Below are 25,855 nucleotides of genomic sequence, written 5' to 3'. Positions count from 1 at the left end.
TTCTACTGTCCTGGCAGCACAGGAGCTTTGTAATTGCGACATGGCCTCCATCCTCCATTCCAGCCTCTAAATGGCGCTCTGTCCCTTTGGTGGCTTGCCCTGTGCCCATATGGCACATTATGCCCACATGTGGGGTATTTTCGTACTCCGGGGACACTACCCTACACGTTTTGTGTTCATTTTCTTTTTTAACCCCTTGTGGAAATGGAAAAAAATCAAGGCTAGACCAACATTTAGTGTAATTTTTGTAAAATTTTTACTCTAAATCATTAATCTTGTCATGTTTTTTCATTTTCACAAGGGGTTAAAAGATAAAAAAAAACATTTAATGTGTAGAGCAATTTCCCCTGAGTACGGAAATACCCCACATGTGGACATAAAGCGCCATGCGGGTGCAGGGTGGGTGCAGGGTAAGCCTCCGAAGGGACAGAGCGCCATTTGGTTTTTGAAGGCTGGATTTGGATGGAATGGATTTCGAGGGGCCATGTTGCATTCAAAAGGCCCCTGTGTTGCCAAGACAGTTGAAACCCCCCACAAGTGACCCCATTATGGAAACTACACCCCTCAGGGAATGTAACAAGGGGTGTAGTGAGCATATGGACCCCACTGGTGACGGGCACAAATGTGGAACAATGTGGCGTGAAAATGAAATATTACATTTTTTACACTATAATGTTGGTTTAGCCTTGAATTTATCATTTTCACAAGGGGTTAAAAGAGAAAAAAACACACAATATGTGTAGAGCAATTTCCCCCGAGTCCGTAAATACCCCACATGTGGACATAAAGCACCATGTGGGTGCAGGGCAAGCCTCCGAAGGGAAGGAGCACCATTTGGATTTTGGAGGTTGGATTTGGCTAGAATGGATGATGAACGCCATGTCGCATTTACAGAGCCCTCGTGCTGCCAAAACACTGGAAACCCCCCACAAGTGACCCATTCTGGAAACTGCACCCCTCAAGGAATCTAACAAGGGGTGCAGTGAGGATATGGACCCCTTGATGACGGGCACATTTGTGCCATGAAAGTGAAAAAATGAAATTTTTCCCTTTCACGTCACATTGTTCCACATTTGTGCCCGTCACCAGTGGGGTCCATATGCTCACTGCACCCCTTGTTAGATTCCTTGAGGGGTGTAGTTTCCAGAATGGAATCACTTGTGGGGGGTTTCCAGTGTCTTGGCAGCATGAGGGCTCTGTAAATGCGACATGGCCCTTGAAATCCTTTTCAGTGAAATTCAGCTTCCAAAAGCCAATTGGCGCTCCTTCCCTTTGGAGGCTCGTCCTGCGCCCGCTTGGCACTTTATGGCCACATGTGGGGTATTTCCGTACTCGGGAGAAACTGCGCTACACATTTTTTGTCTTTTTTTGCCTCTTATCACTTTAAGAAAATGAAAAATTGAAGGCTAGAACAACGTTTTAGTGTAAAAAATAAATTTTTCTTTTTTCACGCCATATTGTTCGGAAAATCTGTGGCGCACCTGTGGGGTCCAGATGCTCACCGCACCCCTTGTTACATTCCTTGAGGGGTGTAGTTTTCTAAATGGTGTCCCTTTAGGGGTGTTTTTTAGGTTTTGACACCCCAGAGCCTCTGCCAACCTGAAGTGGTACAGTCAGAAATGACCAAATATAACGGAGGCGTTGAAATTCACTAGGCGCTCCTTTGTATCTGAGGTTGCGTCAAATAGCGCAATAGGGCCACATATGGGGTATTTCTATAAACTGCAGAAACGGGGCAATAATTATTGGGGTGCATTTCTCTGGTAATAGGTTTATAATTATGAAAAATATTGGATTACAATAAAATCTCTGCACAGAAAATTAAAATTTTCAAATTCCTTACACACTTAGCTTTTATTTCTGTGACTCCCCTAAAGGGTTAAAACACTTTCTGGATGTGCTTTTGCAGAGTTTGGGGGGTGCAGTTTCTGAAATGGGGTGCTTTGTGGGGCTTTCTAACATACAGGCCCCTCAAATACACTTTAAATCTAAACAGGTCCCTAAAAATATCTGATTTTGAAATTTTACTGAAAATTTGGAAATTTGCTGCTAATGTTTTAAGCTTCCTATCGTCTAAAAAAAATGAAAGATCGTTTAATAAATGCCGCCAACATAAAGTAGACATGTTGCTAATGCTATTTAATATATAATTTATGTGGTATAACCACTTTCTGTATACGCAAAGAAGTTTCAAAGTTGGAAAAATGCAGTTTTTCACATTTTTTCACATTATTTGTTTTTTTTTCATAAAGATTCGTTATGAGTATCGACTCCATTTTACCAGAAATGTGAAGTACAATATGTCACGAGAAAACAATCTTAGAATCAGCCGGATAGGTAAAAGCATCCCGAAGTTATTAATGACTAAAGTGACACTGGTCATATTCATAACATTTGTCTCTGTCATTAAGGCCATTTCAGGCCCCGTCCTTAAGGGGTTAAACTTGTGGAATTTTGGCCACGGTGTTTATTCAAGATTACTCTTTATATCTCAACTTTGTGTATTCTTTAATAATTTTTCTGATAAATAGCATAAATGAATCATGGGGGAAAAAAAAGAATAAAAATAAAAGCTATATACACTGACCAGCGCTGTCACTGAAGAAATTCTCCCCTTGAAGTCGATGTAGGATAAAAAAAAGTTCTTTGCTTTAATAATGGCCCAACGTTAACATGTTTCGGGAGCAAAGTTCTCCCTTCCTCTCGATATCTCATTGTCTCCTCCACCTACTGCACCGAACACCATCAGGCTGTTCCAATTCATCATTACACAGTGCGCCTGCTCCTTGCTGCCACATAAAGCAATCTCATTAGGGACTGCCAGGTTTTCTTCACATGAACAGGAGCCGTTCACTGAGCTCTACCCGTCTGCATTACAATTGCAATACAATAGCGCCATGTACTGTTCACTCAGAATAGAGCTGGATTTATTACTCAATATTATACTGGCTTCTTCTGCACTGCAATTGCTCTAAAAAGAGGAAGGGAGACCTTTGCTCCCGAAACATGTTAACGTTGGGCCATTATTAAAGCAAAGAACATTTTTATCCTACATCGACTTCAAGGGGAGAATTTCTTTAGTGACGGCGCTGGTCAGTGTATATACCTTTTTCTTTTATTCTTTTGTTTTTTCCCATTTTGTCTGTGGGCTCCCGCCCAGGAGCGGCCGCTAACAAGGTATCACCAGCTTGCAGTCCGGTCGTTCCAGTCCAAGATTGAGGATCTCTCCATCCATTGTAGCCTCTTAGGGTGATATGCATCTAGCCCAAGTGGCTGCAAGGTGAGCACACCACCTCGCCCTTACCATCCTCTGTGCCTTGGGTAACTCACGAGGCGACTGTGCCTTCTTTTTTGCTCCTCCTATTTCAGTATAAATAAATCATAACTTATAACTAGGAGTCAGAAATGAACCAGTCCACCCTTACTAGGGTGACATCCCCACAAATGCCGGCTATTAAGCCGAGCACAGCCCAAAAGGGGCCGTGGCGTGCCCCATTCCACTAGTGACTGAAGCCCTAAATTAAAAATGTCCACACCGACGTCCGAGAGGTGGACACCATCGGGACAGTAAAGCCCGGGGACACATCCTTCAAGATTCAAGTGGCGGTTGGCTAATCCACCAATGGAGGGGAGGAAACGAGCTATACTCCTGTTAATTCTGTGCCGAATGTGCTCAAGGTAAGAGTAGCCCCGGTAGGACCACACCAACCGTGGCACGGTTTTGGAGAATGCCAGCATGCATGTAGGGTAAAGATTTTGAAGCACGCTGAACAAGAGTCTCATATCCTGGAATAGTAAATTAGTCTGACGCCGGCCGAGATCATTACCGCCCAGGTGGACAATAATGACGTCGGGCAGCGGCCACATTAAGCTCTTCTCCTCCACTAGGTCTAACTGGTACCATCTCATCCCTTGAACCCCTCCCCAGTATATAGAGACTGCTGGAGACAAACCTAGGTTGGGAGAGTACACCCTTTGAATTGCTCTTCTATAAGCCCAATAAATGAATGAATGCCCCAGGACCCACACAGTTATAGTTCAAATATTTTGAGTTTCACATAATATAACGTTGGTACTGAAGAAAAGTATCAGTAGCCGTATAAATTTACGAATATACATATCTAATAAAACAAGGCCGACAACAATAACTAAATCTTACTCCACTTATACATAGAATGAAGATAGTAGATATATGGTGCTATAGAGTACAAATACAAAGCAAAGTTTATAAGAATGGATCCAGGGTGCCGGCAGCCGACATCTTATAATACCAGGTGGTTGAGGTAAAATGAGACATGATAGGACGTCTTTCAGCCTGTGAGAAGCCGTGGAGTAGGAATAGTTTCCACTTCTTAAAGAAGGAAGCTGTAAAGGTCTCCTTATTGCGTACAGTGTCCAGCATCTCCCAGTGTAAGGTTTCCTTTAGAATAGAGGTCAACTCCGATATGGTCGGTAGGCTAGGCTGTAGCCAATGGTTTAATAAATATTGAAGGGCTAGTAATAGGGTGAGATGTGCCGCGGGGGGGCATAGGATGGTGCGACATGGGATCAGCCACAGGTCCAGTGTCACCATGGAATATATAAGTTATCGGATCTAAAGGAACCGTAAGTGACCACACGTCATGTATAAAGGATTTTACTAGGAGCCAATAGGATTGCACTGAGTCACAAAGCCATAAACAATGGAAGAGCTCCGCCCGCGGCTCATCACACTTGGGACATTTTTTGAGATAATGTTCCAGAGAGTAGGTAAAGGAACGGTCAAAGGCGTATATCGCTTTATGGAGGAGTCGGAAATGAAGTTCCCTTAGCTTTACACTGGGAGTTGCTGTACGGACTGAATGAATCCCTTTAAGTAGTTTATTTTCTAAATTTTCCGAGGCCAGGACAGACGACCATTTCTTCAGAAAAGGAGGAGAAGACTTATTAATGGAAACCGAGCAGAGGAGGTGGTAGAGTTGTGATAGGGGTAAGGGTGCAGGTAGGGAAATACTAAGGCTATGGAATTGTCCAGGTTTTTCGGCGGATGCAATAGAGGAAACGCGATTCAGAATGAATTTTCGTATTCGGGTGTAATTTCTAAGTTGGTCTGAGGGCAGGTCGTATTTTATCTGGGTCTCAGGCCAAGACAGAAATGTTCCGTTTTCTAGGTCTAATAAATGGCCGAGATGGTGGATCTGTTTGTTTCCATATGGAGAAGTCAGAGGTGATGGATCCTTGTGGAAAAGAAGGGGAGGACCACAAGGGGAAGAACTTAGATAAGCGGAAAGGCAGATTGTATAATTTACGTACATGTTTCCAGGATGCTATAGTGTCTCGGAGGAGGATGTTTTGTTTCAGGAGAGGAGGTAGCTCAGAGATTGTAGAATGTAAGAGAGCGGGTAGGGACCAGGGACGGACCAGGGAGGATTCTAAGGTGGAGTTACAGAAATAGGAGGTCTGATGGAGCCAGTCTCTGATGTGTCTGCACATGGCAGCTAGGTTATATAGACGTATATTAGGTAATTGGGCGCCACCCTTGATTGATGACATACATAAGGTATCATAGGCTATACGGGGACGCTTAGATCTCCAGATGAAGTTAGTAAAGAGGGATCTGAGTTTTGTGACGTCTTTATGTGTAATAAGAAGTGGGATCATTTGCATTGGGTAGAGCAGTTTAGCGAAAGACATCATCTTAATTAATTGTATGCGTCCCAGGATAGATAGGGGTAGATCTTTCCATTTTTTTTATTCATTTTCTATTTTTTTAAAAAGAGGGAAGTAGTTAAGAGAATAGACAGAGGAAGAATGGCCAATCTTAATGCCTAGATGGGTGAGGTAATGTCTGGCTACAGCGACTCCTTCAGGGTAGTTGTCTTGGGATAGATGTGGGAGCAGAGGTAAAAGGTCACATTTTGAAGCATTGATTCTAAAGCCAGTGAATGATTTGAAGGATCATATAGACATGGTGAATGTCTATGTGTGGACGTTCTAAGAATATTAGAGTGTCATCAGCAAAACAATACTTTTGGTTCCACATCTCCCACTCTAATACCATTGAATTCTGGAGAAGTTAGAAGATATTGGATAAGGGGTTCTAGTGCTAGATTAAATAAGAGGGGTGACATGGGGCAGCCCTGCCGTCTACCTTTATTAATGGGGAAGAAATGGGATAGAAAGCCAGGAGTGTGTATACGGGCTTTAGGGTGTCTGTAAATATTAGAGAGTGCGGAAAGGTCCCACAATATTGAAGCTGGTTAAGACCATGTCCAACCATTCCCAATTAAGGTGGTCAAAAGCCTTCTCGGCGTCAATAGTGAGCAGGTGAATGAGTAGGGTGAAGTCTCTTACGGACGGCTTCTTGGACGGCCAATATGGTGCGTATATTTATTATAGCCGATCTGCCCTTGATGAATCCCGCCTGATGGATACCTATGATTTTGGGTAGAAAGGTAGCAAGGCGGTCAGCCATTATTTTCGTCAGGATTTTCAGGTCTTGATTGATCAAGGATATCGGGCGGTATGAGGCAGGGTTATGGGGTCTTTGCCCGGTTTGTGTATGACTTTTACATAGGCTACATTACCGGAGGGAAGCATATGGTTACCATTGATCATGAGGTGGAATACAGATTGGAGTGTTGTAACTTCAGTAGTCAGACATTTATAGAATTCAGCGCTAAAGCCGTCAGGGCCGGGGGTCTTGTGATTGTGTAAGGAAGAGATAGTACGTGAGATGTCATCAGAGGTGACAGGGGCATTGAGGAGATCTAGAGAGTCTTGGTCTAATTTAGGAAGATTTAAGGACGCTAAGAAGTCTTCGGCTTCTGATGGTCCATGGGATCAGGGGAGTATAATGACTTATAGTAGTGATGGAATACAGAGGAGATGGATTTAGGGTCACTCTGTAAGAGGCCGTTTTTGTCTATCAGTGACGTTATATGACAAGTTGGGCGTCTACCTTTAGCCAGATTTGCTAGTAATTTACCAAGTTTATTACCAAATCTATATAGTTTAGAAAAATATTGATTTTTGTATAGAAGGTTTAGTTGTTCTTGGGAAATTTCAAATTCTTTTTTAGCAGCAGACCATTTGTTTGTTTTCAGGAGTAGGGCAGGATAAAAAGGTTGTGTAAGCAGAACGTAGAGTATTGGTGAGGGAATCAAATGAGATCTTAGCCGCCTTTTTCCGGGCAGACATATAAGAAATAATATTACCTCTAAGTACCGCTTTCGCAGTTTCCCATAATAATATAGGTGAATCTACGTGTTGGGCATTATCTGTGAGGAATTCTTGCCACCATTGTCTGAGAAGGTCTCTGAACGTGTCGTCTGAGGTCAAGGCTGTGGGGAATCTCCATGTAATGTCAGTACACCTAGGGTAAGAGTCCCTAAGGAGTAGAGAGACTGGAGCATGGTCAGATATTAATAGGTCGTGTATCGTGGCATCTTCGACCAGGGCCATGACCTCAGACGAGACGATAAAGTAATCCAATCTAGACCACGCTGTCTGAGAATGGGAGAAAAAAAGTATATTCCCTATCCTCGGGGTGAAGGTGTCTCCAGGAATCTATAAGATTAGCATTAGATAGTAGAGCAGGTAAAATAGTATCAGAGGGTGAGGAGTTATGTAGGAGGGGTGTAGTTCTTTTTCTATCTTCTATCGTATTTGTAACTATTAAAATCTCCACCTATTAAGATATTGCGTTCAGAAGTCTGTAAAATATCAGCTTCTAATTTGCGGGAAAAGGGTGCACGTCTATCATTAGGGCCATATACATTATACACATTGAAGGTACCAGATATAGTAGAAAGAACCATATGGTGCAGTCTGCCCTCCGAATCAGAGTGTTGAGAAATAACAGTATGATTAAAGTTTTTATGGATAAGAGTAATGACACCGCCTTTTCTACCATCTGCAGGAGAGCCATATACCGAACCCACTCAAACGTTTCATCCTAGAAAAGTCTTCTACAGACAGATGGGTCTCCTGCAAAAGGGCCACATCCACCCTAATTTCTTCAAGTGTCTAAGGACCATCGCTCTCTTAGATGGAGAACGCAGGCCCTTCACATTCCATGAGACTATCTTCATATAAATCAAGGGTGGAGAGAACTAGAAGAGGCTGGGGCACCCAGAGAATAGATATAGAACCCTTTGTAAGTAGTAAGCACACAGTCTATAGGAATACAATAGTGGAGTAAGTGTAACAATACTTAACAAAAATAAAACAGAACAATAACAATCAGGAATCTTATCTGAGAGAATTAAAAGAGAGAGAAAGAAATAGGCGAAAGAAGGCGTCAACAGGACTTCACTTTTTTCGCGCAACATATGACGGAGTTTTCGCCAACTCCGAGCGACTGAAGGAAAATGAAATAAAAGAATGAATAAGTAGATAGCGTATAAACCATAGAGAAGATTCATACACCTAGAAAGTGTAACCTGCTGTGAAAGGAATCAGTACGTCTAAACCTCACAATAGAGAGATGTAATATATAGAGGTCATCCTATAGAAGATAACAGGGAAGGAAGAGCGAGAAAGAGAAGGGGGGGGGAGTTATAAGAGGAAATAGATACACCTATAAATGAATTATAGCTATATGCATACATAACGTAAATGTTCAGTCTATATCTATGGAAGGCAGGACAGGGCTGTCACGGCGGCGTCTCTTATGCTGATCAGTATGCGGTGGTGATAAGTCTGGAGGATCTCCCATTAGTGATGAAGCTTCTTCTGGGGTATTGTACATAGTAGAGGATCCATCATTGTTGAAGACTTTAAGGACGGCCGGGAAGATCAGAGCAAATCGGATCTGGGGTCGTGCAGATGGGGGCTAAGGCTTTCCTTTTCTGTACTACCACGGCTGAGTAGTCATGGAATAGCGGTATTTTATTCCCTCTGATGAGGACATGTGACTTTTGCTTGCGGTATGCTTGTAGTATAGCCGCCTTATCAGCATAGTTCAGGTATCTGACAATAACCTGCCGGGGCTTAGGGGTAATGTTAGGCTTAGCAGAAGCTGAGACATTAGGAGGGGGGCCAATACGGTGGGCTCTCTCCACACAGGGACAGACCTAAAGCAATAGGGAGGTCCGAGCTGCAGATAGCATGCAGGTGAGATGGCTGGATGGACTCTGGCAGTCCTATAATACGCAGCTTGTTTCTCCTTCATCTGTTTTCCAGATCATCAGTTTTATCACTCAGGGCAGCTGTGATCTATAACGTCTTATGCAGCTGGGATCTATAACGTCTTATGCAGCTGGGATCTATAACGTCTTATGCAGCTGGGATCTATAACGTCTTATGCAGCTGGGATCTATAATGTCTTATGCAGCTGGGATCTATAACGTCTTATGCAGCTGGGATCTATAACGTCTTATGCAGCTGGGATCTATAACGTCTTATGCAGCTGGGATCTATAACGTCTTATGCAGCTGGGATCTATAACGTCTTATGCAGCTGGGATCTATAACGTCTTATGCAGCTGGGATCTATAACGTCTTATGCAGCTGGGATCTATAACGTCTTATGCAGCTGGGATCTATAACGTCTTATGCAGCTGGGATCTATAACGTCTTATGCAGCTGGGTTCTATAACGTCTTATGCAGCTGGGATCTATAACGTCTTATGCAGCTGGGATCTATAACGTCTTATGCAGCTGGGATCTATAACGTCTTATGCAGCTGGGATCTATAACGTCTTATGCAGCTGGGATCTATAACGTCTTATGCAGCTGGGATCTATAACGTCTTATGCTGCTGGGATCTATAACGTTTTATGCAGCTGGGATCTTTAACGTCTTATGCAGCTGGGATCTATAACGTCTTATGCAGCTGTGTTTTAGCGACATGTAACTCATCCTCCACTAAGCTCAGCCTCTCCTCCATCTCCTTAATAATAAGCTCAGCCTCTCCTCCATCTCCTTAATGAGTGTCATGGGTAGAGACATCAGCCTGTATAGATGACAGGGTGGAGAGGATGGTTTTCTCCAGAGAGGCTTTAATGTCTGGGAGAATGAACTTAGCCACTTCTGCTGCCAGTGCTTTACATGAGACATTCAAGCCTGGGAGGATGAAGTCAGGAGGAGGAGACTGTGACATTACTGATGATGTAGGAGGAGGAGGAGGGACTGGAGGCAGGCCTGGTGATACTGAAGGAGGCAGGCCTGGTGATGCTGGAGGAGGCAGGCCTGGTGATGCTGGAGGAGGCGGGCCTGGTGATGCTGGAGGAGGTGGGCCTGGTGATACTGGAGGAGGCGGACCCGATGATACTGGAGGAGGCGGACCCGATGATACTGGAGGAGGCGGACCCGATGATACTGGAGGAGGCGGACCCGATGATACTGGAGGAGGCGGACCCGATGATACTGGAGGAGGCGGACCCGATGATACTGGAGGAGGCGGACCCGATGATACTGGAGGAGGCGGACCCGATGATACTGGAGGAGGCGGACCCGATGATACTGGAGGAGGCGGACCCGATGATACTGGAGGAGGCGGACCCGATGATACTGGAGGAGGCGGACCCGATGATACTGGAGGAGGCGGACCCGATGATGCAAGAGGAGGCGGACCCGATGATGCAAGAGGAGGCGGACCCGAAGATGCAGGAGGAGGAGGGCTGGACACAGCTGCAGCATTTGTCTTATTTTTAACTGCGTACTGAGGCACGGGCGCCATCTTGGATTTAGTTTTCTCCCTGGGGGGCTGAGAGAGTGAGGAGGACGACATGAAAACGGACTTCCCGGCCTTTGTGGATGATTTCTCCATGACCCTGGGGGGTTCCGGAGCACTATGTAGTTGTCGGTATGTACCGAAAATGACGGATGACGGCCGGGTAGTTAGTATGACGCAGGTTACAGGCGGAGCTCCGTTATTCATCCGCCATTCGCGCGTGCGCCGGAACTGGAAGTCCGACCCACACAGTTATGGGGGAGCGATCTAAAAGATAATTACAGACATAAGTGAGGGCGAATATAGAGCTTGCATTTAGAAGAACGCCATCTACCTACTTTCATGATGTTAGTATGTGAGAGCCCTAGGCGATGTGCCTCTGTGGCCGCACCTATGAGGAATGAGTGGGAACTGAAAGGACTATTATACAAGCCAAGGAGAGTCAAACAACGGTTGAAAACTGAAACAGAGAGGAGCTATCAGAATGGATCAAAAAGAAAACACCGCCTGTAGGTTGTAACTATAAAAAATTTGACCGCTTTGACTGGACAAGCAGCCGGCCCCACCAAGCTGCGTAAGGACACATAAGAACCTCTACCTTATAAATCTGTTTTGGAGCGGCGGACAAAAATTTTAAGTAGGTTACGTGACAGGGACACATCAGACAGTGGCAGGGGGGAAGGGGACCGACTGTTAATTGCAACTAGTTCACCCAAGCCGAAAGCACCAAAAAAGGCTAGTATAAAAGTGGTTTTAAATAGCTGGGACTCATATTCTGAATAACATACTGAGTCACAAGAGTCAACTAAAGACAATAAAAGGTCAAAGGTAACGGGGCATCTAGAATCCTTAACAACTCTAAGTTAAAACCTTTCAATAGTTGCTCAACTTCAAACTTACTCACCAACGTCGGATAACCTAGCCAGCGCTGAAAAAAGGAGATGCCAGAGACAACTTTATTAACAGCTGAATACGATAATTTGCTAGAAAACAGTTGTCAAAAAGGTCAGGGCACACCATGTAGCTGAATAGGAGGGACGTACTGGCACCGAAGCTCAAAACGCTTCCCACTTCCTCCAAGCCGCTGTATAGCATCGCCAGTGGAGCTAGACAACAAATTGCGAAGTGTCCACTAAATCAATCGCAAATGATGTTCCATAAGTGATGAGGGCAGGAAAAGCCTTCCTCGTCAGCATCTGGAACCAGGGTTCGGAATCTCTAAAATTGAAAGAGGAACAAAGAATCTGCAATTTCGTTTACTGAACCAGGGACATATTTAGCTTTGATCCAAATGTTGAGTTGGAAACAAAGCAATACGAGAGAGCTCAACAATTTGACTACTACATCGGATCTGGTAGAAAGGCAATTCAATGCATACAGAACACCTTTGTTATCGGTATGCACTCAAATGCATTTATTCAGGAAATGGGGACACAAATAGATAGGACCACCACCGGAAATAGTTCTAGTAGTACAAAGTTAGCGGTAACTCGACTGTCTACCCAAGACCGGTCCCAGGTGGAAGCGCACCAATGGCCCGCCCAATAAGCTCCAAACCATCAATGAATAATAGCAACTCGGACGCCTCAATGAATTCTTCCTGCCAAACAGATTTGCCATTAAAAGAATTCAAAAAGTAATACCATAGCTTCAAATCATCCTTCAGGACTTTGGTTAAGCGAACGTGGGAACTACCCGACCTCAAGCCTCTGGTGGCTAAGTAAAGCCGTCTGGAAAAAATCTTTCCCATCGGGATGACACGCACAACAAAGACCAAATTGCCAAGTAAACACTGAAGCTGTTTCAACAAAACCTTCTTTCTAGGTAACAGCACTGAAATCAATTGACATATTTTGATGATTTTGGATTAGGGCAAACAAAACTCCATACGCTCTGTATCTATGACAATGCCCAAATATTGCAATCTGGTGCATGGTTCCATGGTCTTATCAATAGCGAGAGGTACAACAAAGCATTCACAGATAGATCGGAAAGAGTTAAGTAAAAAAGCACACTCATCAGTATCCCAGAACCAACAAATAAAAAAATCATCCAGATAGTGTAAGGTAGAAGAAGCACATTCACTCTGAAGGACCCGCTCCAAAAAAGAAACCAAATGCCTCAAAATAAAAACAGGAAAGCTTGAATCCCATGGGCAAGGATTTATCGAAAAAATATTTACCGTCTAACATAAAGCCAAACATGAATATGCAGAAGTGGAGCCTCATTGAAGAGTCTCAAAACACAGGACTAGCCAGATATCCCTGCGGAAGGACCCAGCCAAGGGGGGGCTCCTGTTAGGAAACCACCATATTAAGTGGCCCTATAAGTCTAAGGGATAACCAAGGCTAGGTAACCATCTACATACAGCTGTTTCGGGGTGTTGCTCCTCATCAGTGTGGATCAGAATTCTGGCTAGGTGGGAGCAATGCCTAGTAGAGCCATGAGAGAAACAGATTGCTGAACTCAGGGAGAACAGCCAAAAAGACAACACTGCCGGCAGCTAATGAAAGTGCTCAATGCAGTGAAGTCCTAGGTGCATTGCCCCCTGGGAAACATGAGTATGCAAAAGAGGAGCCCGTGGAGCCTCACTTGAAGAGTCTCAAAACGCAGGACTAGCCAGATATCCCTCCGGGAAGTCCCAGCCAAGGGGGGGCTCCTGTTAGGAAACCACCAAAACCACCATATTAAGTGGCCCTATAAGTCAATGTAATGACAAGGGATAAACCAAGGCTAGGTAACCATCTACATACAGCTGTTTCGGGGGGTTTCCCCTCATCAGTGTGGAGCAGGATTCTGGCTAGGTGGGAGCAATGCCTTGTAGAGCCATGAGAGAAACACATTTCTCCTCTCCTCTTTAATTTAGCATTAGAACCCCTAATTAGACATTTATTGATCTCGCCAGATTTTGAAGGTATAAAAATTAAAGATACTGAGATACGAGTACTTTGCTTTGCCGATGATACTTTGATATTCCTGGAAAACCCAAATGTACATATGACTAAGATTCTAGACCTCTTCCATTATTATAACTCTTTTACAGGCTTCAAAATCAATGATTCTAAATGTGAATTATTACCACTGATCCCTCATTTAGCACCATCGACTTCTCCTACAGGAATATCTATTGTTAAATCTCATATTACTTGGGTATTAAAATCGGTCCCTCTCCATCCTCTCTGTATACTCTAAACTATAATCCACTTTTCAAAAAAATTGAATAAAAAAAGAACTAATAAGATGGAAAGATTTTCCTTTATCCGTTTTGGGAAGAATACATCTTATAAAAATGATATCATTTCCTCCATTATTATACCCCATACAAATGATTCCCATTCTCCTTAGACATAAAGATATATCTAAACTTAGAGCTACATTCACTGCTTTTATGGAGATCAAAAAAATCCCGAATATCGTATGATACTTTATGCAGATCCAACACCAGAGGAGGCGCTCAGCTACCTGATATCAGGTTATACAATCTGACATCTATATCCAGACATATTAGAGGCTCAATCACACCTCTTATTTCTCACTAGAATCCTCCCTTACCCATCCACGGCCTTTATCCGCACTCCTCCATAGTACCATCTCGGAATTACCTTCTCATTTCAGGCAGAATGTCATTCTTAGAGACACAATAGCGACTTGGAAAGCTGTCAGGAAACTATACAATTTACCCTTCAACCTTTCTAAATATCTTCCCTTGTGGAATTCGCCATTATTCCGACCTGGAATTAGAAGCCCCGATCATACAGTATGGAAGGAGAGGAGTATCGCTACTTTGGGTCACTTACTTGATTCTGAAAAAGGAATATTTCTTTCCTGGGATCGACTGAGAGAACAATATGTCTTGCCCCAAGAACAAGAAGTACAATACTATAAACTTCTCAAATTAGCAAGCAACTGAGTTCAATCAATAGCCATTGCAGAAAAATCGGGATCGTTTGACCTTCTTTGCTCTAGGACGACCTTATGACTTTCCCGGTCACCAATATACCAAATGCTTTCCTCCATTTCTTTTGACAGTGCCCCCCCCCCCCCCCCCCCCCCCCCCGGCATGTGACAAAATGGTATGACGACTTACAATGTAATGATTTAGAACAACGATTACTAAATGGGATTAAATTCGTCCACACCGCTACTCCTAGCACAAAACTGAGAGAGCTCCACCGACTGTTAAACAAAGCAATATATGCATTTATTCTCTCTTATACTCAACACCTAGAAGGTTATTTACAACACTGTCCTAAATGTGCTAAATCTAAAGCTGATCTCTAGCACTGGGTATGGCTGTGTCCCCATGGCCACTTCTATTGGAAACTGATAGAATCTTTTCTAACAAACACTTGGGGCACGTCTCTGCCTTTGGATCCAATCTGTTATATGTTCCATGATGTAACGGAAGGAGGTGAGACTCTCTCAGCCAGAAGGACTCTTCCTCCTGGAGGTCACCTTACTCTATTGTTAGCCCTTAAATACCTTTTTAAATCATTGGCTCAAGTCTACATCCCCTACAATACCAGAGTTGGTTGATAATCTCAAGGAAACACTTCATTGGGAAATGATTGATACCCTACGTAGTAATGAAAAGTTTACGGTTTCTTTCATGAAAAAATGGAAACTTTTTATAGTGAGTGCTCTGTCTACAGAAGAAAGAAATTCTGTTATACAACAATTATCCAATCCAGCTTGGTATCACAAAGCAATGGTGGCAGGTACCCTGGGAGTACTTACCTTGTACTTGATATAGAGCAGGGGTCCCCAAACTACGGCCCGAGGGCCACATGCGGCCCCCCCGAGGCCTTTTATCCGGCCCCTGCCGCACTTCCGGAAGGGACAACTCTTTCATTGGTGGTCAGTGAGAAGACTGCTCTCACTGAGCACCAATAAGAGTTCCCCCTTCCGGATCACGCCAGCCCCTGTCCCGCATCCACACTGCTGCCGAAGGGATCCCCCAGCAGGTACAGCGACGTCATCACTGCCCCTGCCGGAGGATCCCTCAGAGATCATGTCCAGGTTACATCCCAGGCGGGGGGTTGGTGGTCCGTGCGGCGCGGAGGAGGCTGGCGGCAGGGCTGACATCTCACACTGCTCCGAGATCTGCGGTCCTACTCCAGGATCTGCGGTCTGGTGCAACGGACTGCAGATCCCGGAGCAGTGTCAGATGTTATGCCTGCTGCCAGCCTCCTCCGTGCCGCACGGACCACCAACCCCCCGCCTGGGATGTAACCTGGACATGATCTCTGAGGGATCCTCCGGCAGGGGCAGTGATGATGTCGCTGCTCCTGCTGGGGGATCCCTCCGGCGACTGACCGGCTGCAGAGGCTAGAAGAGATTAACACAGTATTAGGTGAGTATAATTTTTTTTTTTTTTGTAGCAATGCAGGGGGGCATAATAACTATATGGGGGACATTGCAGGGGGACAATATAACTATACGGGGGACATTGCAGGGGGACAATATAACTATATGGGGGACAATATAACTATATGGGGGACATTGCAGGGGACAATATAACTATATGGGGGACATTGCAGGGGACAATATAACTATATGGGGGACATTGCAGGGGGACAATATAACTATATGCGTCTGAAGCCAGCATTGCCCCCGCCCAGTTTTATATGGCAGGGTCATCTGATCTGGCCAACCAATCGCTGCTATCGACATGTATGGGTCCCACGTGATCGCAGGATGTACCAAAGAGTCTTCTGCATTTTTATTGGCTGAGGAACTTACAGGAAACGGATGCTGAGATTTCCTCGAGTATCGTGAGATGCTCGTCCGATTAACGAATACCATCGAGTACCCTAATACTCGATCGAGTACCAAGCTCGGACCAGCATGCTCACTCATCACTAGTTTTTGTCTTTACATAGCACTAGCTCAATGGCTGCTTCAATGGAGCTATACGTGACTGGTAACAAATCTCCTGAATCATTTAATGAGCTGACCTTGGGGAAGGAGAAGGGGGGGAGGGGTCAGTCTGAAAGCATTCGCTTCCCTTCTGGGTATGAGACCTAGGAAATTAGGGAAGGGAGGGGAGTCAAAAGGATCCTCTACTCTACCTTCTTCAGTCTCTTTAGCAATTTTCTTGCGAACAATAGACAATCTAAATTTAGTGGATTTAAGGTTCTCCACAGGTGTACAACCAGTCCCTTGCAATTCTGGAACTTCAAAACCATGTAAAGACCCGGACAACAAGAGCTCAGCCGTCTGTGTGTTTGGATAAGCTGCGAGCCATGGGAGCATTTTTCCCAGCATCACTGGAGTCCGTTCCCCTGGCCAGCGAATCCTTACCTCTTTATAACATTTAGATACGGGATGGGCCCCTCCACAATGGGCACACACATGTCCCATACCACTTACATTGGGCACCATTGAATGCAAAGCCTGCTTGCTGGCGGAGCCACAGTAGTTCTGGACCTCTGGGGGATCATCAAATGGATCCATAGGCCGACATCTTTCTGGCCCCCACGGACACCCGGATGTACTGCCATCTTTTGTCTGAACATTTCACCATATACTAACCATGCATTGCCTCCGAGATTACGATAAGCCTCGAGTATGACATCAATGTGTTGAAATAATGAGACACTGTTAGCCGGACATTTTTCCCCAAGAACTGCAGCAAATATACAAAATGCCTGCAGCCAGTGGTAAAAGGATTTGGCCCCACTCTTCATCCTTATCATCAGATTTTGCCTCTTTATAATGCGATAATAAGGTAAAGATGTCCACATATTCCTTATTCTATATTTTTTCTTTTTATGCAATAAGGAGATGATACCCCAGGGGAGATATACCGCAGGTATATACAACAGTGGCTCCTTGAGACAGATATCAGGCACACTAGGTTTAGGCAATGGAACCACAGAAGAAGACGACTCACAACCAGGAGACCACATAGACGTTAGTGCAGGCCCTATCCGGAGTAGGAGTGACCCATGCCCGTTTACATGAAGGGTTAATAGGGTTAGCTTACCCCGACACTTTACTGTGCGGCCCCTCACACAAGCCCGGTAGTAGCGGCAGCCGGCCCTCCTCTCTTGTGCCCAGCACGCCTCTTCCCAGCCTGGATGGCGGTGAGATCTTCTAACTCTGCCTGTTGTCCGGCGACGAGATGGAGGTGGTCCCACTGCTTCGGTCGCTTCAGATGCTCAATGATCGGACCGACGCCGCACCGCTCTCTTCTCCTCCGGACCGGCAGCTGCATCTTCATCAGAAGCCGATCCGTCCCCGGTCGCGTCCTCTGAGGTAACATCCAGATCTGGTAAGTCTAAGGCCAGACATTGATGTAACCAGTCTTCTCCCCCGAGTGCGGTGGCTTTGGATAGAACTTTGTAATAGAAGTCTTCCATCGCCAGCAACAGATCAGGCTGAGGTAAGCTGGCTGAGGTAAACTCGTTCTTTGCTTGCTCACGTCGACGGACTGGAATCTTTGCGCCTTGACTTGGTTTTGAAGCGCTGTCATCACGTGATCAGTCTTCACCAATCACCGTCTCTTTCCCTGTTTCTAGAGACAAGCTACTGCAGAATAAACTGTATTATACCATTTACCATGAGATAAGGGCTATACCATGTCTGATTATTATTATACTGAACTACACCTGGCCACCTATCTAACCCTACCTTACATTCGGCACTTCAGGGTTCCCTTCCCTTCCGGAGTATACACAAGGAGAGTTGGGCCTCCATCTTGCTGGTGGCCGGGAAAGGTTTTTATTCCGTTACTGGATTTTATCCATCCTATTGCCTCTGGTCCTGCACATGGAGCGCTGTCTTTGTTCTTTTACTCAAGCTCTCTATATTGGGGGGTTACATAGGGGTCTCCTCTATATGGAGGGGGGAGGGTTACATTGGGGTCATGTGACCTGCGGCCATGCTGATGACTGTTCTTCCTTCCTCTGCAGATCGGCCTTCCTGGCGGCGCACATCCCCCTCTTCCTCTATCCCTTCCTGCACACGGTCAGTAAGACCCGGCCCTTCGAGTATTTACGCCTGACCAGCCTGGGGGTCATTGGTAAGAACCATGGGAAACTTAACATCCATTCCCCCCCCACACACACACACACTGTGGCTGTCTGTCCTGTGCTGTTCCCCCCCACCCCCCACTGCGTCTGTCTGTCCTGTGCTGTTCCCCACCCCACCCCCCCACTGCGGCTGTCTGTCCTGTGCCGTTCCCCCCCACTGCGGCTGTCTGTCCTGTGCCGTTCCCCCCCACTGCGGCTGTCTGTCCTGTGCCGTTCCCCCCCACTGCGGCGGTCTGTCCTGTGCCGTTCCCCCCCCCCCCCCCCCACTGCGGCTGTCTGTCCTGTGCCGTTCCCCCCCACTGCGGCTGTCTGTCCTGTGCCGTTCCCCCCCCCCCCCCCCACTGCGGCTGTCTGTCCTGTGCCGTTCCCCCCCCCCACTGCGGCTGTCTGTCCTGTGCCGGTTCTCATGTTCCAGTGTTTTCTCCGCCATCAGGAGCTTTAGTGAAGACGGATGAACAAGAAGTCATCAACTTCCTCCTGACTACAGAGATCATCCCGCTGTGCCTGCGCATTATGGAGTCTGGCAGTGAGCTCTCTAAAACGGTAAGGTGTCCCCCATCAGCAGGGTGTGGCGGGGGTCTCCTGTATGCGGTCAGCAGGGTGTGGCGGGGGTCTCCTGTATGAGGTCAGCAGGGTGTGGCGGGGGTCTCCTGTATGCGGTCAGCAGGGTGTGGCGGGGGTCTGCTGTATGAGGTCAGCAGGGTGTGGCGGGGGTCTGCTGTATGAGGTCAGCAGGGTGTGGCGGGGGTCTGCTGTATGAGGTCAGCAGGGTGTGGCGGGGGTCTCCTGTATGAGGTCAGGGTGTGGCGGGGGTCTCCTGTATGAGGTCAGCAGGGTGTGGCGGGGGTCTCCTGTATGCGGTCAGCAGGGTGTGGCGGGGTCTCCTATATGAGGTCAGCAGGGTGTGGCGGGGGTCTCCTGTATGCGGTCAGCAGGGTGTGGCGGGGGTCTCCTGTATGAGGTCAGCAGGGTGTGGCGGGGGTCTCCTGTATGAGGTCAGGGTGTGGCGGGGGTCTCCTGTATGAGGTCAGCAGGGTGTGGCGGGGGTCTCCTGTATGAGGTCAGCAGGGTGTGGCGGGGGTCTCCTGTATGAGGTCAGCAGGGTGTGGCGGGGGTCTCCTGTATGAGGTCAGTAGGGTGTGGCGGGGGTCTCCTGTATGAGGTCAGTAGGGTGTGGCGGGGGTCTCCTGTATGAGGTCAGCAGGGTGTGGCGGGGGTCTCCTGTATGCGGTCAGCAGGGTGTGGCGGGGGTCTCCTGTATGAGGTCAGTAGGGTGTGGCGGGGGTCTCCTGTATGAGGTCAGCAGGGTGTGGCGGGGGTCTCCTGTATGAGGTCAGCAGGGTGTGGCGGGGGTCTCCTGTATGCGGTCAGCAGGGTGTGGCGGGGGTCTCCTGTATGCGGTCAGTAGGGTGTGGCGGGGGTCTCCTGTATGCGATCAGCAGGGTGTGGCGGGGGTCTCCTGTATGCGGTCAGTAGGGTGTGGCGGGGGTCTCCTGTATGCGATCAGCAGGGTGTGGCGGGGGTCTCCTGTATGCGGTCAGCAGGGTGTGGCGGGGGTCTCCTGTATGCGGTCAGCAGGGTGTGGCGGGGGTCTCCTGTATGCGGTCAGTAGGGTGTGGCGGGGGTCTCCTGTATGAGGTCAGCAGGGTGTGGCGGGGGTCTCCTGTATGCGGTCAGCAGGGTGTGGCGGGGGTCTCCTGTATGAGGTCAGCAGGGTGTGGCGGGGGTCTCCTGTATGCGGTCAGCAGGGTGTGGCGGGGGTCTCCTGTATGCGGTCAGCAGGGTGTGGCGGGGGTCTCCTGTATGAGGTCAGCAGGGTGTGGCGGGGGTCTCCTGTATGAGGTCAGCAGGGTGTGGCGGGGGTCTCCTGTATGAGGTCAGCAGGGTGTGGCGGGGGTCTCCTGTATGAGGTCAGCAGGGTGTGGCGGGGGTCTCCTGTATGAGGTCAGCAGGGTGTGGCGGGGGTCTCCTGTATGAGGTCAGCAGGGTGTGGCGGGGGTCTCCTGTATGCGGTCAGCAGGGTGTGGCGGGGGTCTCCTGTATGCGGTCAGCAGGGGGGGGCGGGGGTCTCCTGTATGCGGTCAGCAGGGTGTGGCGGGGGTCTCCTGTATGCGGTCAGTAGGGTGTGGCGGGGGTCTCCTGTATGAGGTCAGCAGGGTGTGGCGGGGGTCTCCTGTATGAGGTCAGCAGGGTGTGGCGGGGGTCTCCTGTATGAGGTCAGCAGGGTGTGGCGGGGGTCTCCTGTATGAGGTCAGCAGGGTGTGGCGGGGGTCTCGCTCACCTCTCGCGCTCTCTTCTCCCTCAGGTTGCCACGTTTATTCTCCAGAAGATTCTGCTGGATGACACGGGGCTGGCCTATATCTGTCAGACATACGAGCGCTTCTCCCATGTGGCCATGATTCTGGTAAGATGGTGGTTGGGTCTGATCCCTCAGGGTGGTCTCGCTGTATGTAACCCCCCCAGCTCCCAGGGGCAGTGATCACTCACCTTCTGGATTGGCACAGCATGTGATCAGAATACAGAGCGTTGTGGTCACATGATCAGGTGACATCATCAGGGGCGCTCAGCCGCCATTGTGCTCAGGAAGGAAGTGGGATCTGCTGTGCAGCGTTATGGGAGATCTGTGCAGGATCAGCATTGCTGATCCTCATCCTCTAATCCACAATCCCCATTGCTGATCCTCATCCTCTAATCCACAATCCCCATTGCTGATCCTCATCCTCTAATCCACAATCCCCATTGCTGATCCTCATCCTCTAATCCACAATCCCCGCTCCATTGCTGATCCTCATCCTCTAATCCACAATCCCCATTGCTGATCCTCATCCTCTAATCCACAATCCCTGCTCCATTGTGACGCTGATGCTTTGCCTTGTGCAGGGGAAGATGGTGCTGCAGCTGTCCAAGGAGCCGTCTGCCAGGCTGCTGAAACACGTTGTGCGCTGTTACCTCCGCCTCTCCGACAACCCCAGGTACGGCTAATGGGTGGTATCAATATATTCAGCATGAGAGCTGCAGGGGACATAGTGGAGCCACATCCTAGTGATGGGTGGGAGCTGGACCCTCGGACTCATCAGCACTGCACCCCCCTGACCCTTACTCATCACCCCCTGGACTCCTCGGCCCTGCTCCCCCAGACCCTTACTCATCTGTGTAGTATACGGCCTCCTCAGAGCGCGGGAGGGGGGTCTGTGTAATATACGGCCTCCTCAGAGCGCGCGGGGGGGGTCTGTGTAGTATACAGCCTCCTCAGAGCGCGGGGGGGGGGGGTCTGTGTAGTATACGGCCTCCTCAGAGCGCGGGGGGGGGGTCTGTGTAATATACGGCCTCCTCGGGGGGGGGGGGGGGGGGGGCGGTGGTGTAATAGTGTAATATACGGCCTCCTCAGAGCGTGGGGGGGAGGGGGTGTAATAGTGTAATATACGGCCTGTCTCCTCAGAACGCGCTTTGGGGGGGGGGGCGGATGGGTGATGTTAATATACGGCCTCCTCAGAGCACGGAGGGGGGGTTGGTGTAATATACGGCCTCCGAGCGGGGGGTCCGGTGTAGTATACGGCCTCCTCAGAGCGAGGGTCCGGTGTAGTATACGGCCTCCGAGCGGGGGGTCCGGTGTAGTATACGGCCTCCTCAGAGCCGGGGTCCGGTGTAGTATACGGCCTCCTCAGAGCGAGGGTCCGGTGTAGTATACGGCCTCCTCAGAGCCGGGGTCCGGTGTAGTATACGGCCTCCTCAGAGCCGGGGTCCGGTGGAGTATACGGCCTCCTCAGAGCCGGGGTCCGGTGGAGTATACGGCCTCCATGGGGGAATGATATTGATGATGTTGCGGCTGTACATAACTCGGCCTCCTTGTGTTGCAGAGCCCGGGAGGCGTTGCGGCAATGCCTTCCTGACCAGCTGAAGGACACAACGTTTGCTCAGGTGCTGAAGGACGATACCACCACAAAGCGCTGGCTGGCTCAGCTGGTGAAGAACCTCCAAGAGGGACAGGTGACCGACCCCCGGGGAATCCCGCTGCCTCCGCAGTGATGGACTATGGTCTCACATCTCCTGTCCTGCTGCTCCTCCTCCTGGAAACGATCCTCCCCCAGCTGCCGATTCTCATCCCGGGGGGAGATGGAGGAGACTATTCCTGCAGATGAAGACTCTGCTGCTCCCAACTCATCCCGGGGCTGCCGCCTGTCACGTCTACAGACTATGTGCATGTAACATAGCCCCGGGACTGCCACCCACCTCGGCTACAGGACCCGCTGCCTCCCAGGGACTGTCACCAACCTCGGCTACAGGACCCGCTGCCTCCCAGGGGCTGCCACCAACCTCGGCTACAGGACCCGCTGCCTCCCAGGGACTGCCACCCACCTCGGCTACAGGACCCGCTGCCTCCCAGGGACAGTCACCAACCTCGGCTACAGGACCCGCTGCCTCCCAGGGGCTGCCACCAACCTCGGCTACAGGACCCGCTGCCTCCCAGGGACTGCCACCCACCTCGGCTACAGGACCCGCTGCCTCCCAGGGACTGTCACCAACCTCGGCTACAGGACCCGCTGCCTCCCAGGGGCTGCCACCAACCTCGGCTACAGGACCCGCTGCCTCCCAGGGACTGTCACCAACTTCGGCTACAGGACCCGCTGCCACCCACCTCCGCTACAGGACCCGCTGCCCCCCAGGGACTGTCACCAACCTCGGCTACAGGACCTGCTGCCTCCCAGGGGCTGCCACCAACCTCGGCTACAGGACCCGCTGCCTCCCAGGGACTCACCAACTTCGGCTACAGGACCTGCTGCCTCCCAGGGACTGTCACCAACCTCGGCTACAGGACCCAGCCCCCTCCCATGGATAGTCACCGTCACCCCCCACTGTAGGATCCAGCCCCCTCCCCCCCATTACAGAACCGGCCCCCCACTGCAGGACTCCACCTCTTCCCATGGACAGTCCCCCGCCCCCCACTGCAGGACTCCGCCACCTCCCATGGGTAGTCACCCGCCCCCCACTGCAGGATCCAGCCCCCTTCCCCCCATTACAGAACCCGCCCCCCACTGCAGACTCCGCCACCCAAACTGCAGGACCCAGCCCCTCCCATGGACAGTCACCCGCCCCCCCCACTGCAGGACTCCGCCACCCAGCCCCCTCCCCCCCCCCCCCCCATTACAGAACCCGCTCCCTCACTACAGGACCCGCCCCCTCCCATGCACAGTCACCCGCCCCCCACTGCAGGACTCTGCCCCACACTGCAGGACTCCGCCCCCTCCCATGGACAGTCACCCGCCCCCCACTGCAGGACTCTGCCCCACACTGCAGGACTCCGCCCCCTCCCATGGACAGTCACCCGCCCCCTCCCACCCCTTATTGCAGAGCTCTGCTTTACCTTGTTGAATCCTAAATACTAATAAAAACATAGGAAAAATTTTTATTCGTTCGAAGACGAGAAATCCTTTATAATCTGCGGGAAATGTTCTGCCTTAGCTGCCGGATGAGTAATTACAGCATCACTGATCTGCCAGCTGTCTCCTCAAGATCAGAGGAGGGCAGGGGGCGCTCTACCTGCACGTTACCTCCCCGGAGCAGCTGCGGGTGCGTGGTTATACTCACTGTGCAAGAAAGGGGTCCGAGGAGCCGAAACACGGGAACTGCCAGCTACACCTGCTGCCGGGGGGTCTCAGTCAGGAGACCCCCACAGCACCCTGCGGGAGATTGTAACATCAGGACTGGTGGATCTGCTGTACCCACCACCAGTGGCCACCACAAGGACAGATTGGCCCTCAGGTGGCTACCCCTTCCTTGGCTTCCTAGCGGAGACGGGTGATGTGCTGCAGGCAGGTCTACAGTAGGACTAACAGAGGAACCACGGGAGAGCAGGGACCACTGACTGCAGGAACCACGGGAGAGCAGGGACCACTGACTGCAGGAACCACGGGAGAGCAGGGACCACTCACTGCAGGAACCACGGGAGAGCAGGGACCACTCACTGCAGGAACCACGGGAGAGCAGGGACCACTGACTGCAGGAACCACGGGAGAGCAGGGACCACTCACTGCAGGAACCACGGGAGAGCAGGGACCACTGACTGCAGGAACCACGGGAGAGCAGTGACCACTGACTGCAGGAACCACGGGAGAGCAGGGACCACTGACTGCAGGAACCACGGGAGAGCAGGGACCACTGACTGCAAGAACCACGGGAGAGCAGTGACCACTGACTGCAGGAACAACGGGAGAGCAGGGACCACTGACTGCAGGAACCACGGGAGAGCAGGGACCACTGACTGCAGGAACCACGGGAGAGCAGGGACCACTGACTGCAGGAACCAAGGGAGAGCAGGGACCACTGACTGCAGGAACCAAGGGAGAGCAGGGACCACTGACTGCAGGAACCACGGGGGAGCCGGAAACACTGACTGTAGGAACCACGGGAGAGCAGGAACCACGGGAGAGCAGGAACCACGGGAGAGCAGGGACCACTGACTGCAGGAACCAAGGGAGAGCAGGGACCACTGACTGCAGGAACCAAGGGAGAGCAGGGACCACTGACTGCAGGAACCACGGGGGAGCCGGAAACACTGACTGCAGGAACCACGGGAGAGCCGGGAACACTGACTGCAGGAACCACGGGGGAGCCTGGAACACTGACTGCAGGAACCACGGGGGAGTCGGGAACACTGACTGCAGGAACCACGGGGGAGCCTGGAACACTGACTGCAGGAACCACGGGGGAGTCGGGAACACTGACTGCAGGAACCACGGGAGAGTCGGGAACACTGACTGCAGGAACCACGGGGGAGCCGGGAACACTGACTGCAGGAACCACGGGGGAGCCGGGAACACTGACTGCAGGAACCACGGGGGAGCCGGGAACACTGACTGCAGGAACCACGGGAGAGCAGGGACCACTGACTGCAGGAACCATGGGAACCATCTATAGTGCTACATTACCTCCTCCCCCCCATCAGTCACGTTCCCGGTCTCCGCCCTATAGTGCTACATTCCCTTCCTCCCCCTTCATTTAATGTAATTATTGTAAATTCTGCAATAAATCTCCCATAATACATGTGTGATCCACCGGCTGCAGCTCATCTGTATACTCTATGGGGTGTGTAGTGTTGTATGGGGTGTGTAGTGTTATATAGGGTGTGTAGTGTTATATATGCTGTGTACTGTTATATGGGGTGT

At 49.7% G+C, this 25,855-nt stretch overlaps 1 protein-coding gene across 1 annotated transcript in view; it reads left to right on the top strand.

The window, feature by feature from the left end:
• CNOT9 (CCR4-NOT transcription complex subunit 9) overlaps positions 1–25,731 on the top strand; it is a 33,849-nt gene extending 8,118 nt beyond the window's left edge. The window contains exons 4-8 of the mRNA XM_069982251.1: positions 18,573–18,682; positions 19,126–19,235; positions 20,998–21,096; positions 21,573–21,664; positions 22,550–25,731. Of these exons, the coding sequence (XP_069838352.1) occupies positions 18,573–18,682; positions 19,126–19,235; positions 20,998–21,096; positions 21,573–21,664; positions 22,550–22,718 (580 nt within the window). The 3' untranslated portion in view covers positions 22,719–25,731. The remainder of the gene's footprint in view (positions 1–18,572; positions 18,683–19,125; positions 19,236–20,997; positions 21,097–21,572; positions 21,665–22,549) is intronic.
• The last annotated feature ends 124 nt before the right edge of the window (positions 25,732–25,855 follow it).

Source organism: Dendropsophus ebraccatus, chromosome 9, assembly GCF_027789765.1.
Source record: "Dendropsophus ebraccatus isolate aDenEbr1 chromosome 9, aDenEbr1.pat, whole genome shotgun sequence".
Taxonomy (NCBI): Eukaryota; Metazoa; Chordata; class Amphibia; order Anura; family Hylidae; genus Dendropsophus; species Dendropsophus ebraccatus.
Note: the sequence above shows the minus strand (reverse complement) of the source record. Positions and strands in the feature narration are given on the sequence as shown.